The 16,939-nt window shown below is 46.3% G+C and overlaps 1 protein-coding gene across 1 annotated transcript; it reads left to right on the top strand.

The window, feature by feature from the left end:
* The first annotated feature begins 229 nt into the window (after window positions 1-229).
* On the top strand, window positions 230-16,102 carry LOC109876586 (nuclear respiratory factor 1-like). The gene is made up of 6 exons (XM_031818850.1): window positions 230-361; window positions 2,124-2,360; window positions 2,998-3,112; window positions 3,567-3,693; window positions 5,871-6,011; window positions 15,734-16,102. The coding sequence occupies exons 2-6, from the start codon at window positions 2,150-2,152 to the stop codon at window positions 16,085-16,087; spliced, it is 948 nt and encodes a 315-aa protein (XP_031674710.1). The 5' UTR covers window positions 230-361; window positions 2,124-2,149; the 3' UTR covers window positions 16,088-16,102.
* Window positions 16,103-16,939: the final 837 nt, after the last annotated feature.

A 16,939-nucleotide genomic window follows, 5' to 3' on the forward strand; every position in this document is an offset into this window, starting at 1 on the left:
TATTGTTTTTGCTAGCGATGTTTATAAAAACAACTACTTATTTCAGGGGGGGGGGGGGGGGGGGGCGATACTGTATATTTTTTTGCGGACAAAATAAACATAGCTATATGGATTATATTGAATGAATACTGAACAATATTTGCTATATGTTTAACTTTTTATCAAATAAGAAAAGTCTACTTTTGCCGGTGATCTTTAACTGGAAAGGGGCGTGGTTAGCCCGGTGTTCTGGTAGATCAGCGGGACCGCCGAGCTTCAGCTTCGGTGTGTTTTCGGGCTGGCTGTTCTTTGTCCTCCATTAGAGCTCGGATTCCCAGGCCCATCGTACGGCGCAGGCCCGAAGTAGCGCAGCCGCTCTGAGGTTAGTGCCCTACCGCGCAATCTCCAGCTATTTCAGCCCCGGCGCAGCCGCACCAACAAACCCGGCAGCATAGGGGCGAAAATATGCACATTGTTTTAGATACCGATGAGAAAACGGAAAAAACGAATATTTGGCATTTTTGACGACAGTACACTTTGCGCACACCGAGAATAAGTCGAGATAATGCAGCAATAGCGTTGGTGTTGATGTAGGCCGCTAGGCCTGTTATGTATTGTTACAGTTGTAGCTCGAGATGGCGGGTTCGGTGCTACAGTAGTCGCGTTATTTTAGCTTAACAGTGCACAGCACATGTAATCGCATGCGATGCTTGGTTAGCATGCAATATTTTGGATTCTGATTCCAATAATTGTTCTAGTTTTTACACAATTGTCCAGTATGTCGCTAAATACAGCTGCTTGGTCAGCTAATTCTCTAGCGAAATGTGTCTTGGACATTTACTAGCCAACTGCGTTTTTATGGTTGACATACTAGCTAACGTTAATGATGGTTCTTGTCATATCTAGAAGCACCATCGGAGCTAACTAACATATAGCTAACTATATGGCTAGTAAAATAACCATAACATTTGATCAGAAACGCTGTTAAACAGTGTTAGCGAAACACATTTGCTAACTTAGCCACTAATCAGCTAGCTTGTTGTGGTCTATCCACCGCCATTGAATGGTAGCGTTAGCTAGCTAGTAGCTATGGTCTGTTATCAATATAGCTCGCATTCGTCTCATCTTTCGCCAGTATTTAATCGCAGAGACCGAGAATGCTTATCAGTGCAACCTAATTTTGAGTTACTGTTAGCTAGACAATCTCAATTGATAATTTGTCAAGACTAACTGGTTGGCTAGCCAGCTCATTCCTGTCCCTGTCTGTCTTACTGTCTACGTGCAGCCTCTCTCCCCTCAAATAATTCATAGTAGGGCTATATAACAGTTTATAAAGATGCATCATGCAAGCCATTCAACATTTAATCTTTACATTTCCTGTCTTCTCCCACCCCCAAATCTATCATTAATTGGTCACCCAGTGCAATACTCGATTAGCCTTTTGAGTTGTAAAGTAATACATGCCTTTGAATGAACATATTTGGGATATAGTCAACCTCAGCCATTATACATGCTATTTACATTTATTGAACATTACAGACGCACTGCATCAATGTATCTACACTGACAATATTACTACTAATATTGGGGTGGCAGGGTAGCCTAGTGGTTAGAGCGTTGGACTAGTAACCAAAAGGTTGCAAGTTCAAATCCCCGAGCTGACAAGGTACAAATCTGTCGTTCTGCCCCTGAACAGGCAGTTAACCCACTGTTCCTAGGCCGTCATTGAAAATAAGTATTTGTTCTTAACTGACTTGCCTAGTTAAATAAAGGTTCAAAAAAGTAATAATAATAGTTATTTCATGTATCACAAATTTAGCTAGTACACATTTTCATATATAGTCCCTTGACATAACAAGCTTTATTTAATTGAGCCCTGTTAACATACTTCTGGGATAGTATCACAGTAGAAGTGGGTGTAGGCCTATACAATCCCCTGAATGACACGTGTGTGTCTCTGGGTTACTTGCATCAATATCCCATGTGCTAACTATTGCCGTAAAGCACATAAACCCCAACTCTGCTCCAGGAGGCAGGAGCACTTCTCTATGGCTGTCCCAGCATGTTGTGTGTGTGGTGTCAGGTTGTTACATACTGAGACACCAAAAAAATGAATGGAATAAGTTATTTTCTATTCTCTTCAGTTCGTGTTTGAGGCTAGCACCACGCCATGGAGGACCACAGCGTTCACCAGACTGAACACATGACCACCATCGAGGAGCACGCCGTGCAGCAGGTACATGTAGCCACGTACACAGATCACAGCATGCTGAGCGCCGACGAGGACTCTCCCTCATCCCCTGACGACGACGCCTATGATGACTCAGACATCCTTCACTCGGCCGGCAATGACGAGATGACCGCGCACCTGGCAGCTGCAGGTGAGCCCTGGCCAATGAGAGGAGGGGTCTTTGGCATGATGGAGGACAGTATAGTAGCAGAGTGAAATGAGCGCTTTGTTCTCAGTCTTGAAGAGGTTACTGTATTCAGGATCTGCTCTGCCAAAGCTAGGTCATGGGGCCCTTGTATCAGGGTCACGCCTTATGAAAATTACAGAATGCTGTGGTAAACAGAAAGACATGGTTGCCTGTCATGTAGAGTAGGCAATCATAACCAGCTCTATACATAACATGTCTATCTACACCAGGGGTACTCAACTCTGACCCGGTGAGGTCCGGAGCCTGCTGGTTTTCTCTTCTACCTGATCATTAATTGAGGATACACCTGGTATCCCAGGTCTAAATTGGTCCCTGATTAGAGGGGAACAGTGAAAGAAAATGCAGTAGACCTGGAGTCCAGGTCCAAAGTTGCGTTTGGGGGTTCTACACTCTTCTGAATCTTTTCCCCATCTACTTATTTCAGACATGACATTGACAAGTCTTTGAACTGATCCCCTCACCTAAAAGAGTAGTTAATTTTTCATATGCATGTTGTAATGTACATAACTGACCAGCAGATGGTGCTGTCAGACCACTAATGCTAACTGCTCCATTTCAACTGTCTTATTTCTATTCACAGGCCCAGTAGGTATGGCTGCAGCTGCTGCCGTAGCAACAGGCAAGAAACGCAAGAGGCCCCACATCTTCGAGTCCAACCCGTCCATCCGCAAGAGACAACAGACACGCCTTCTGAGGTGAGTGGCCCAGAACGGCAGGGTAGCCTAGTGGTTAGAGCATTGGACTAGTAACCGGAAGGTTGCAAGTTCAAATCCCCGAGCTGACAAGGTACAAATCTGTCGTTCTGCCCCTGAACAGGCAGTTAACCCACTGTTCCTAGGCTGTCATTGATAATAAGAATTTGTTCTTAACTGACTTGCCTGGTTAAATAAAGGTCAAATAAAAACAGTGTATGACCCCAGAACTCACCTAGGGCACTGTTTTCCTGCCTCTCTTTCTCTTGTCATTCTGAACAGTATCCTACTAGTATCCCACTTTACTTAGTTGTAATTATTTAGTTTTTTCGGAAAGGGGGTACTTTATTTTAATCCAAGTATGGAATGACAGTCATTTGTCATGGCTATTTGTTTTTATAGTCCCCGTGACTAGAAAGACGTTTGAGTGATTTTCCTGGTGTTTTTGTGTCTGTAGGAAACTGCGAGCCACCCTGGATGAGTACACCACCAGAGTTGGCCAACAGGCCATAGTTCTGTGCATCTCTCCCTCCAAGCCCAACGCTTTGTTCAAGGTGTTTGGTGCTGCGCCGCTGGAGAATGTGGTGAGTGGAAACATGTCTGCCACACGTCTCTCACGCAGACACATGTCTGCCACACGTCTCTCACGCAGACACATGTCTGCCACACGTCTCCCACGCAGACACACGTCTGCCACACGTCTCCCACGCAGACACACGTCTGCCACACGTCTCCCACACAGACACACGTCTGCCACACGTCTCCCACACAGACACACGTCTGCCACACGTCTCCCACACAGACACACGTCTGCCACACGTCTCCCACACAGACACACGTCTGCCACACGTCTCCCACACAGACACACGTCAGCCACACGTCTCCCACACAGACACACGTCTGCCACACGTCTCCCACACAGACACACGTCTGCCACACGTCTCCCACACAGACACACGTCTGCCACACGTCTCCCACACAGACACACGTCTGCCACACGTCTCCCACACAGACACACGTCTGCCACACGTCTCCCACACAGACACACGTCTGCCACACGTCTCCCACACAGACACACGTCTGCCACACGTCTCCCACACAGACACACGTCTGCCACACGTCTCCCACACAGACACACGTCTGCCACACGTCTCCCACACAGACACACGTCTGCCACACGTCTCCCACACAGACACACGTCTGCCACACGTCTCCCACACAGACACACGTCTGCCACACGTCTCCCACACAGACACACGTCTGCCACACGTCTCCCACACAGACACACGTCTGCCACACAGACACACGTCTGCCACACGTCTCCCACACAGACACACGTCTGCCACACGTCTCCCACACACACGGAGTATGTGTTAACGCCTCATAATGTTTGGCTGAATCTGTAACACAGAAGAAAGGGAGTTAGTGTTTCATATAAGGAGTTTGTGTTCACTGTTCCTGCCTTACATTGGGGTTAAGTCAATGGCCCAGTTCAACTTTTCTCAGTGCATCTGCTCTTCTGTCCTTCATTGGTTGAAATAAACCCTGATCTGTGATTGGTGAAAGCAGTAGACTGAAACATCGTCTTCACTCGACGAGGGCTTTTCCTTTACCTCAAGGAAAAGAAGAAAATATCAGTGTCGACAGATATTTACCCCCAAACATTTTTTCTTCCTAGTGGTTAAGGTTAGTATTTAAGGGCTTTGTCTTCTGATCTGAGATCTGTGCCTAATCACACTCTCTTTGCCGCAATATTTTTCATCAATTGGATGACGCTTTGCAGAAGGAAATTTGCAACACAAACAAACATGGAGGAGAATGAACGTGGCCCAGAGCACAGAGACACGGAGCTCAAGAATCATGTGAAACAGGCCAGTCCCAACAACAGGTTTAAACACCACTAACCTCTCTTACCACCTACGCAATAATCATGTGAAACAGTACGGAGAGAGTGTACGGATGAGACCCCAAAAAGTACAGTCTGGTGCTCAAAACAAACCCTGACTCAGACATGGCAAGAGGCTTTTGCCCGCGGCACAGCATATGGCAAAGAATCACGAAGATGGAAGGAGATAACAGCTGCTGTTACAACTTACATCTGCAAAGACATGGCCCCAATTTACACGGTCCAGAAACAGGCGTTTCGTGAGTTTTGACCCAAGGTACCAAATGCAAATTGATATGTTTTTTATTTAATTTATTTATAACTTTTATTTAAAAAGGCTGCAAGTCAGTTGAGAACAAATTCTTATTTTCAATGACTGCCTATATTTTAGGCCTGTATTTATTTTGTTTGCAACTATAGTTGAAGTGTTTTCTATTGACCTTTTTTGTTGTTGATTTTAAACATTAATATGTTATATTTTGTTTCATGCTTAATTGAACATTTGCACGAAGGTTCTAAATAAAATAAATAATCAAATATGAGTAAGTACCTTTTATTTGTTGAGTTTAATTCAAAATGTAATAAGAAATGGGCCTTTACGTGTGGTCATTTTATATCAACTATTTATTCATTGAATTGACAGAAAATGTGCTATATCGTGATATCTATCGTTATCGGGATATGAATTGACCTATGTCAGGATATGAGGTTTAGTCCATATTGCCCAGCCCTATCCTGCAATTTTCACTATGTCACAACGTTTGGTTCTCAGACTGCTTTTACAAGGTTAGGGATAATCTTCCCTTGACCTTTGCCCCCTGCTCTGGGTCGTCCACTAACCCATGCTTTTCCTACCCCTCCTCCTTCTCCCTGCAGGTGAGGAAGTACAAGGGCATGATCCTGGAGGACCTGGAGAATGCCCTGGCCGAGCACGCACCCCCTGGGGGGGAACTAACCTCCGAGCTGCCCCCCCTCACCATTGACGGCATCCCTGTCTCTGTGGACAAGATGACACAGGTGAGCCCATAGAGAGATGATACACTTGACACACACAGCTATATTTATTAATGTTTATGGGTGAGGTGAGAACCCTCGTCTGGCCAGCAGATGGAGCCAGTTGGTTATAAATCCTTCACCGCTCAGACTATGGTTTCATGCGTTGGCTACGCTAGAAAATGACGTGCTTCAAGGTCAAATGCCCCTTTTAGGTCAATTTCGTCAAGGTTTTCACCTGTTCTCATGATGATAGTTGCCACTAGTTTCTCCAGCATGAGTTGCTCGTTAGAACTATAGATCCTATTTGATTCTATTTTGTAATCTAATGTTTTCATGAGACAGATTTGGAATCCACAATGAGCCAAACAAGGCTTTCCGATATGCCCGTTTAAGAGGCAGATATCCTCCATTTGGCTATCAGGGTGTGGTGCCAGTCCAGTATGTGAGAGAAAGTAGTGTGGACCAGGACACAGCATTCAGAGTTCTGTTCTGTAGGCACGAAGCGGACTGAAACAGGGAGGTGCTATCTGAACATATCCAAAAAGTAAGAGGCACTCATTTTTGTTTTTCCATTCCAAAGTGTTTTGCTTCGCTGTGCCCTAATGAACACAGCCCAGAGATGGCTCACAGAGTAGTCATCATCCCAAGTGGCGCTGGCTTGTTTACTTCACTGCTGACACAGTCATTGGATCGTCATCATCAGAGACTTGGTACCATACATTGCCCTCAAGAGACACTACCCCAGGACGAGGGGACGGACGCAGCCAATCACTGAGCCCGCAGGGATAGAAACAGCCAATCACAGGGCCCACAGGGAGAGGAGCGGCCAATCCTGTCTCCTCTGGGGCAGGCGTTATAGAACCAGGAAGAATCTCGATGGTTGTTGTTTTTGTGTGTTTTTTTATGAGTTGAGGGGAGGAGGATCTGTTGCCTGCCTTCACTCTGCCAAAGCTGGTTGACACTGGGGTTACGGAAGGTGGTTTTATTTTTTTATTTAACCAGGTTGGCCAGTTGAGAACAAGTTCTCATTTACAACTGCGACCTGGCCAAGATAAAGCAAAGCAGTGCGACACAAACAACACAGAGTTACACATGGAATTAACAAGCGTACAGTCAATAACCCAATGGAGAAAGAAATGGGAGGAAAATAGTCTATACAGTGTGTGCAAATGGCGTGAGGAGGTAAGGCAATAAATAGGCCATAGTAGCGAAGTAATGACAGTTTAGCAAATTAACACTGGAGTGATAGATGTGCAAGTAGAAATACTGGTATGCAAAAGAGCAGAAAAGTAAATAAAAACAATATGGGGATGAGGTAGGTAGATTGGATGGGCTAATTACAGATGGGCTATGTACAGCTGCAGCAATCGGTTAGCTGATGTTTAAAGTTAGTGAGGGAAGTATCAGTCTCCAATTTTTGCGATTCGTTCCAGTCATTGGCAGCAGAGAAATGGAAGGAATGGTCGGCCAAAGGAGGTGATCAAATCAAATGTATATACAGTGGGGCAAAAAAGTATTGTCAGCCACCAATTGTGCAAGTTCTCCCACTTAAAAAGGTGAGAGGCCTGTAATTTTCATCATAGGTACACTTCAACTATGACAGATAAAATGAGAAGAAAAAAATCCAGAAAATCACATTGTAGGATTTTTTATGAATTGATTTGCAAATTATGGTGGAAAATGAGTATTTGGTCACATACAAAAGTTTATCTCAATACTTTGTTTATATACCCTTTGTTGGCAATGACAGGGGTCAAATGTTTTCTGTAAGTCTTCACAAGGTTTTCACACACTATTGCTGGTATTTTGGCCCATTCCTCCATGCAGATCTCCTCTAGAGCAGTGATGTTTTGGGGCTGTTGCTGGGCAACACAGACTTTCAACTCCCTCCAAAGATTTTCTATGGGGTTGAGATCTGGAGACTGGCTAGGCCACTTCAGGCCCTTGAAATGCTTCTTACGAAGCCACTCCTTCGTTGCCCGGGGCGGTGTGTTTGGGATCATTGTCATGCTGAAAGACCCAGCCACGTTTCATCTTCAATGCCCTTGCTGATGGAAGGAGGTTTTCACTCAATCTCAGGATACATGGCCTCATTCATTCCTTCACACGGATCAGCCGTCCTGGTCCCTTTGCAGAAAACAGCCCCAAAGCATGATGTTTCCACCCCCATGCTTCAGTGTTCTTTGGATGCAACTCAGCATTCTTTGTCCTCCAAACACGACAAGTTGAGTTCTTACCAAAAAGTTATATTTTGGTTTCATCTGACCATATGACATTCTCCCAATCTTCTTCTGGATCATCCAAATGCTCTTTAGCAAACTTCAGACGGGCCTGGACATGTACTGGCTTAAGCAGGGGGACACTAGGCCCCCCCCCCCCCCCCCCGTTCACTAGGTCCCCCCTGTGTGGTTCTGGGATTTTTGCTCACCGTTCTTGTGATCCTTTTGACGCCACGGGGTGAGATCTTGTGTGGAACCCCAGCTCGAGGGAGATTATCAGTGGTCTTGTATGTCTTCCATTTCCTAATAATTGCTCCCACAGTTGATTTCTTCAAACCAAGCTGCTTACCTATTGCAGATTCAGTCTTCCCAGCCTGGTGCAGGTCTACAATTTTGTTTCTGGTGTCCTTTGACAGCTCTTTGGTCTTGGCCATAGTGGAGTTTGGAGTGTGACTGTTTGAGGTTGTGGACAGGTGTCTTTTATACTGATAACAAGTTCAAACAGGTAACATTAATACAGGTAACGAGTGGAGGACAGAGGAGCCTCTTTTAAAGAAGAAGTTACATGTCTGTGAGAGCCAGAAATCTTGCTTGTTTGTAGGTGACCAAATACTTATTTTCCACCATAATTTGCAAATAAATTCATTAAAAATCCTACAATGTGATTTTCTGGATTTTTTTTAATTCTCGTTTTGTCTGTCATAGTTGAAGTGTACCTATGATGAAAATTACAGGCCTCTCATCTTTTTAAGTGGGAGAACTTGCACAATTGGTGGCTGACTAAATACTTTTTTGCCCCACTGTATATCCCTTCGTACATCAGCTGATATCTCAAAGTGCTGCACAGAAACCCAGCCTAAAACCCCCAAACAGCAAGCAATGCAGGTGTTGAAGCACGTTGGCTAGGAAAAACTCCCTAGAAAGGCCAAAACCTAGGAAGAAACCTAGAGGAACCAGGCTATGAGGGGTGACCAGTCCTCTTCTGGCTGTGCCGGGTGGAGATTATAACCGAATATGGCCAAGATGTTCGTAAATGACCAGCATGGTCAAATAATAGGTCTGGGAAAGGGTAGCACGTCCGGTGAACAGGTCAGGATTCCATAGCCGCAGGCAGAACAGTTGAAACTGGAGCTGCAGCATGGCCAGGTGGACTGGGGACAGCAAGGAGTCATCATGCCAGGTAGTCCTGAGGCATGGTCCTAGGGCTCAAGTCCTCCAAGAGAAAGAGAGAATTAGAGAGAGCATACTTAAATTCACACAGGACACCGGATAAGACAGGAGAAGTACTCCAGATATAACAAACTGGCCCTAGCCCCCCGACACAAACTACTGCAGCATAAATACTGGAGGTTGAGACAGGAGGGGTCAGGAGACACTGCCCCCATCCGATGATACCCCCGGACAGGGCCAAACAGGAAGGATATAACCCCACCCACTTTGCCAAGCACAGCCCCACACCACTAGAGGGATATCTTCAACCACCAACTTACCATCCTGAGACAAGGCTGAGTATAGCCCACAAAGATCTCTGCCACGGCCCAACCCAAGACAGGAAGATCACATCAGTGACTCAACCCACTCAAGTGACGCACCCCTCCTAGGGACGGCATGAATGAGCACCAGTAAGCCAGTGACTCAGCCCCTGTAATAGGGTTAGAGGCAGAGAATCCCAGTGGAAAGAGGGGAACCGGCCAGGCAGAGACAGCAAGGGTGGTTCTTTGCCCCAGAGTCTTTCCGTTCACCTTCACACTCCTGGGCCAGACTACATATGACCCACTGAAGAGATGAGTCTTCAGTAAAGACTTAAAAGTTGAGACCGAGTTTGCGTCTCTCCCATGGGTAGGCAGACCATTCCATAAAAATGGAGCTCTATAGGAGAAAGCCCTGCCTCCAGCTGTTTGCTTAGAAATTCTAGGGACAATTAGGAGGCCTGCGTCTTGTGACTAGCGTACGTGTAGGTATGTACGGCAGGACCAAATCGGAAAGATAGGTAGGAGCAAGCCCATGTAATGCTTTGTAGGTTAGCAGTACAACCTTGAAATCAGCCCTTGCCTTGACAGGAAGCTGGTGTAGGGAAGCTAGCACTGGAGTAATATTAAAATGTTTGGTTCTAGTCGGGATTCTAGCAACCGTATTTAGCACTAACTGAAGTTTATTTAGTGCTTTATCCGGGTAGCCAGAAAGTAGAGCATTGCAGTAGTCTAACCTAGAAGTAACAAAAGCATGGGTTTTTTCTGCATCATTTTTGGACAACGTTTCAGATTTTTTTCAATGTTACATAGATGGAAAAAACCTGTTGGCTTTGGGGATGACCAGTGAGATATACCTGCTGGAGTGCGTGCTATGGGTGGGTGTTGTTATGGTGACCAGTGAGCTGACATAGGCGGAGCTTTACCTAGCAAAGACTTATAGATGACCTGGAGCCAGTGGGTCTGGCGACGAATATGTAGCGAGGGCCAGCCGACTAGAGCATACAGGTCGCAGTGGTGGGTGGTATTTGGGGCTTTGGTGACAAAACGGATGGCACTGTGATAGACTGCATCCAGTTTGCTGAGTAGAGTATTGGAGGCTATTTTGTAAATGACATCGTCGAGGATCGGTAGGCTAGTCAGATTTACGAGGGTATGTTTGGCGGCGTGAGTGAAGGAGGCTTTGTTGCGCGATAGGAAGCCGATTCTAGATTTAATTTTGTATTGTTGATGTTTAATATGAGTCTGAAAGGAAAGTTTACAGTCTAGCCAGACACCTAGGTATTTGTAGAGTTCCACATATTCAGAACCGTCCAGAGTAGTGATGCTAGTCGGGCGGGCAGCGAACGGTTTGAAAAGCATGCATTTAGTTTACTAGCGTTTTAAGAGCAGTTGGAGGCCACGGAAAGAGTGTTGTATGGCATTGAATCTCGTTTGGAGGTTTATTAGCACAGTGTCCAAAGAAGGGCCAGATTTATACAGACTGGTGTCGTCTGCGTAGAGGTGGATCAGGGAATCACCCGCAGCAAGAGTGACATCGTTGATATATACAGAGAAAAGAGTCGGCCGGACTACAGGCCCTCTGATTTTACACACTGAACTCTGTCTGCGAAGTAGTTGGTGAACCAGGCGAGGCAGTCATTTGAGAAACCAAAGCTGTTGAGTCTACCAATAAGAATGCTGTGATTGACAGAGTCGAAGGCCTTGGCCAGGTTGATGAAGACGGCTGCACAGTACTGTCTTTTATCGATGGCGGTTATGATATCGTTTAGTACCTTGGGAACCAGATTGCACAGCGGAGAAGGTATGTTGGGATTCGAATGGTCAGTGATCTGTTTGTTAAGTTGGCTTTCGAAGACTTTAGAAAGGCAGGGTAGGTAGGATGGATATAGGTCTGTAACAGTTTGGGTCTAGAGTGTCACCCCCCTTTGAAGAGGGGAATGACGGCGGCAGCTCTTCCAATCTTTAGGGATCTCAGACGATACGGAAGAGAGGTTGAACAGACCGGTAATAGGGGTTGTCAACAATGGCGGCAGATAATTTTAGAGAGGGTCCAGATTGTCTAACCAGGTGATTTGTGGGTGTCCAGGTTCTTTGCCACTGGGGGGGGGGGTGTTCTGGAGCACCTGGAGAGCCAGGTCAAAGCAGTATCCCAGGAACACTCACCTGGCTGGGGCCAGAGTGACGGAGATGGTTGCGTTTTGTGGAGATGCAGTCTGTCGACTTCTACTCTGCTGAATAGGTGTTTCTTTCAAAAGAGGTGATCTCATGAGACAAACCTGTATACATGTAAAGGTTAACTATAGTAGTGGAGTGGAAGACATGGTTGTGCCAGGAGAAAGGCTCAAATAAGAGGTGGTAAGATGGATAGGGATGAGTGACAACCAGGGAAGGGGAGTCAGCTGACTATCCCTGGAGAGGCTCATCTGGCGGGTTTTGGTGGAGTCACGAGAGGGCCCTGGTGGCTGTGGTATTGGAGAGCCTAGGGCAGCAGGTGAGTCAACGAGACCAGCCAGGGTGAGCCAGCCCATAATTACAGCTCTTTTGGGTTTGGAGTGGCTGGCTGCTGAATGTGGCTGATCGCCTGCCGGATTAGAGACTAAAGGGAGGGGGGTTAACGCCACACACAGTCACTAATTAGGCCATCGGTCCCCCAATTCACCCCCCCCCCCCCCTCACCAGCTACAGGTGGAGAAACAGAGGGCACTGGGGAGCTTACTATAGCTGTTGCTACCCTGCATAGACTAGTTTACTAATGTTTGTCGGTCTCCATTTTATAAACTCTGACAAATATGTGTTCTGTTGTTTTTGAGAGGGTTTCTCCAAACGCTAATTCACTGGCTGCAACTACAGTAGGACGGAGACGAAGACGGGTCAAATGGCTTTCTCAAAAACAATTATATAGTGATATGTTGTCACCAGAGGTTACCTATCCATGTTTCAGACTATCCAGAGCCAGTCAAGGCACCGCCATTTTGTCTACTCTCTCAGAACACAGAGCAAACTGGATAGCTGTGTGGTGATTCTATTTTTAGCCAAATTTACTCAGTGATGTCAATGTGGGTAGATGCTGCAGTGGCCCCATCCCTACCCCGCCCCAGTATTACCAGGGACACTGAGGACATGGCGACGAAACCCACCCCAGCTGGGGAAGACACACACACACACACATACCACACGCACAGGGGACTGGTAAGGCGTGCGGGGGTGTGTGTGTTCACCCCCTTCGTCTCCCAGGGAGAGGGGGAAAATCAGAATAAATAAATGAGGAGGCCTCTTATGTAATAGTTTGGATGAGTCAAATCAAATTTATTTATATAGCCCTTCGTACATCAGCTGATATCTCAAAGTGCTGTACAGAAACCCAGCCTAAAACCCCAAACAGCAAGCAATGCAGGTTGTAGAAGCACGCGTGGTTGGCTAGGAAAAACCTCCCTAGAAAGGCCAATACCTAGGAAGAAAACCTAGAGAGGAACCAGGGCTCTGTGGGTGGTGGCCAGTCCTCTTCTGGCTGTGCCGGGTGGAGATTATAACAGAACATGGCCAAGATGTTCAAATGTTCATTAAATGACCAGCATGGTCGAATAATAATAAGGCAGAACAGTTGAAACTGGAGCAGCAGCACAGTCAGGTGGAAGTTGAAACTGGAGCAGCAGCATGGCCAGGTGGACTGGGGACAGCAAGGAGTCATCATGTCAGGTAGTCCTGGGGCATGGTCCTAGGGCTCAGGTCAGTTGGAAACTGGAACAGCCAGCATGGCCAGGTGGACTGGGGACAGCAAGGAGTCATCATGTCAGGTAGTCTGGGGCATGGTCCTAGGGCTTCAGGTCCTCCGAGAGAGAGAAAGAAAGAGAGAAGGAGAGAATTAGAGAACGCCACACTTAGATTCACACAGGACACCGAATAGGACAGGAGAAGTACTCCAGATATAACAAACTGACCCAGCCCCCCGACACATAAACTTACTGCAGCATAAATACTGGAGGCTGAGACAGGAGGGGTCAGGAGACACTGTGGCCCCATCCGAGGACACCCCCGGACAGGGCCAAACAGGAAGGATATAACCCCACCCACTTTGCCAAAGCACAGCCCCCACACCACTAGAGGGATATCTTCAACCACCAACTTACCATCCTGAGACAAGGCTGAGTATAGCCCACAAAGATCTCCGCCACGGCACAACCCAAGGGGGGGGGCGCCAACCCAGACAGGATGACCACAACAGTGAATACACCCACTCAGGTGACGCACCCCCTCCAGGGACGGCATGAGAGAGCCCCAGCAAGCCAGTGACTCAGCCCTGTAATAGGGTTAGAGGCAGAGAATCCCAGTGGAAAGAGGGGAACCGGCCAGGCAGAGACAGCAAGGGCGGTTCGTTGCTCCAGAGCCTTTTCGTTCACCTTCCACTCCTGGGCCAGACTACACTCCAATCATATGACCCACTGAAGAGATGAGTCTTCAGTAAAGACTTAAAGGTTGAAGGCCGAGTTTGCGTCTCTGACATGGGTAGGCAGACCGTTCCATAAAAATGGAGCTCTATAGGAGAAAGCCCTGCCTCCAGCTGTTTGCTTTAGAAATTCTAGGGACAATTAGGAGGCCTGCGTCTTGTACCGTAGCGTACGTGTAGGTATGTACGGCAGGACCAAATCAGAGAGATAGGTAGGAGCAAGCCCATGTAATGCTTTGTAGGTTAGCAGTAAAACCTTGAAATCAGCCCTTGCTTTGACAGGAAGCCAGGGTAGGGAGGCTAGCACTGGAGTAATATGATCAAATTTTTGGTTCTAGTCAGGATTCTAGCAGCCGTATTTAGCACTAACTGAAGTTTATTTAGTGCTTTATCCGGGTAGCCGGAAAATAGAGCATTGCAGTAGTCTAACCTAGAAGTGACAAAAGCATGGATTAATTTTTCTGCATCATTTTGGACAGAAAGTTTCTGATTTTTGCAATGTTACGTAGATGGAAAAAAGCTGTCCTCGAAATGGTCTTGATATGTTCTTCAAAAGAGAGATCAGGGTCCAGAGTAACGCCGAGGTCCTTCACAGTTTTATTTGAGACGACTGTACAACCATTAAGATTAATTGTCAGATTCAACAGAAGATCACTTTGTTTCTTGGGACCTAGAACAAGCATCTCTGTTTTGTCCGAGTTTAATAGTAGAAAGTTTGTAGCCATCCACTTCCTTATGTCTGAAACACATGCTTCTAGCGAGGGCAGTTTTGGGGCTTCACCATGTTTCATTGAAATGTACAGCTGTGTGTCATCCGCATAGCAGTGAAAGTTTACATTATGTTTTCGAATAACATCCCCAAGAGGTAAAATATAGAGTCCAAGCAATCAGGCTTCATTGTGGTTAGTCGTCAATCCTAACTGTTCAGAGTACAGCACACCACTTAAAAAGTAGGGAGAATGAATGAAACATCATCTACCTACAACTGGTTTAAAACTACCACTGAATCTCCTCTGGTGTCTACAGCAGTCTGTTAACATGTTAATCTCACTGAATCTCCTCTGGTGTCTACAGCAGTCTGTTAACATGTTATTGAACTGTGGTTAATCTGGCCAGCGCAAAATGGGTGTGTTTATCTGGATGTTGTCATTTGTTATACTACAGCTGATGGAGACTACAGTGTCAACTATTGAGGCGGTTCAGGTTTTCTGCCCAGAACAGGGGTTGTTCATTTGGGCAGGCAACAGAGAAAAGTTGTAAAATGTTTTTCAGCGGAAAACAAAAGAACGCAGTCCAGGTGGTCTCTCCAGGTTTCAGTCTGTTTCTTCCATCTAGTGCCACCCAAGTTCAGAGCCATTAGGCCAAGATTGTGTTAGTTCATCAGTCAGGGAGGCAGACTGGAGCCTCAGTCGTAGACTGGCCTGTAGATAGACCTCAGTGCAGTGTGGTCTCCTTTTTAGAAATCCTATTTCTGGGCCCAGTCCACCTCAGCAAGCTGCAGGTAGGTAATCAGTACCTTTCCTCCCCCTAGTCAAAGGCACGTGTGTGTGTGTGTGTGTGTGTGTGTGTGTGTACCACTCACCCCCGTATCTTGTTTCCTCTGGTCAGGCCCAGCTGCGAGCGTTCATCCCAGAGATGTTGAAGTATTCGACGGGCAGGGGCAAGCCTGGCTGGGGCAAGGAGAGCTGCAAGCCCATCTGGTGGCCAGAGGACATCCCCTGGGCCAACGTGCGCAGCGACGTGCGCACTGAGGAACAGAAACAGAGGGTGAGGTTGAAAACACACTTTCCCTGTGAATTGACTCCCTGGTATCATTACAATGTTCAATATGATAGAGAGGTAGGAGGATTGACTCCCTGGTATCATTACAATGTTGAATATGATAGAGAGGTAGGAGGATTGACTCCCTGGTATCATTACAATGTTGAATATGGTAGAGAGGTAGGACGTTGTGGAGGTTAAAGGGTCTTTGAGTGGAGACGGTTAGAGAATAATAACTTGGTGGGACAGAGTTCTACCAGGGACAATCCAACTATAATAACTTGGTGGGACAGAGTTCTACCAGGGACAATCCAACTATAATAACTGGTGGGACAGAGTTCTACCAGGACAATCCAACTATAATAACTTGGGACAGAGTTCTACCAGGGACAATCCAACTATAATAACTTGGGACAGAGTTCTACCAGGGACAATCCAGCTATAATAACATGGTGGGACAGAGTTCTACCAGGGACAATCCAACTATAATAACATGGTGGGACAGAGTTCTACCAGGGACAATCCAACTATAATAAACATGGGACAGAGTTCTACCAGGGACAATCCAACTATAATAACATGGGACAGAGTTCTACCAGGGACAATCCAACTATAATAACATGGTGGGACAGAGTTTCTACCCAGGACATCCAACTATAATAACTTGGTGGGACAGAGTTCTACCAGGGACAATCCAACTATAATAACATGGTGGGACAGAGTTCTACCAGGGACAATCCAACTATAATAACTTGGTGGACAGAGTTCTACCAGGGACAATCCAGCATAATAACATGGGACAGAGTTCTACCAGGGACAATCCAGCTATAATAACTTGGGGGGACAGAGTTCTACCAGGGACAATCCAACTATAATAACATGGACAGAGTTCTACCAGGGACAATCCAACTATAATAACTTGGTGGGACAGAGTTCTACCAGGGACAATCCAACTATAATAACATGGTGGGACAGAGTTCTACCAGGGACAATCCAACTATAATAACTTGGTGGGACAGAGTTCTACCGGACAATCCAACTATAATAACTTGG

This window comes from Oncorhynchus kisutch, unplaced genomic scaffold (assembly GCF_002021735.2).
Source record: "Oncorhynchus kisutch isolate 150728-3 unplaced genomic scaffold, Okis_V2 scaffold1661, whole genome shotgun sequence".
Classification (NCBI taxonomy): Eukaryota; Metazoa; Chordata; class Actinopteri; order Salmoniformes; family Salmonidae; genus Oncorhynchus; species Oncorhynchus kisutch.

What these genes read in the sequence shown, in the direction of transcription:
- LOC109876586 (XM_031818850.1), top strand. Translation starts at nt 2,150, where the DNA reads ATGGAGGACCACAGCGTTCACCAGACTGAACACATGACCACCATCGAG. An exon ending in CAACAGACACGCCTTCTGAG is followed by an intron (nt 3,113 to 3,566) that starts GTGAGTGGCCCA and finishes TTGTGTCTGTAG; the next exon opens with GAAACTGCGAGCCACCCTGG. An exon ending in CTGCGCCGCTGGAGAATGTG is followed by an intron (nt 3,694 to 5,870) that starts GTGAGTGGAAAC and finishes TTCTCCCTGCAG; the next exon opens with GTGAGGAAGTACAAGGGCAT.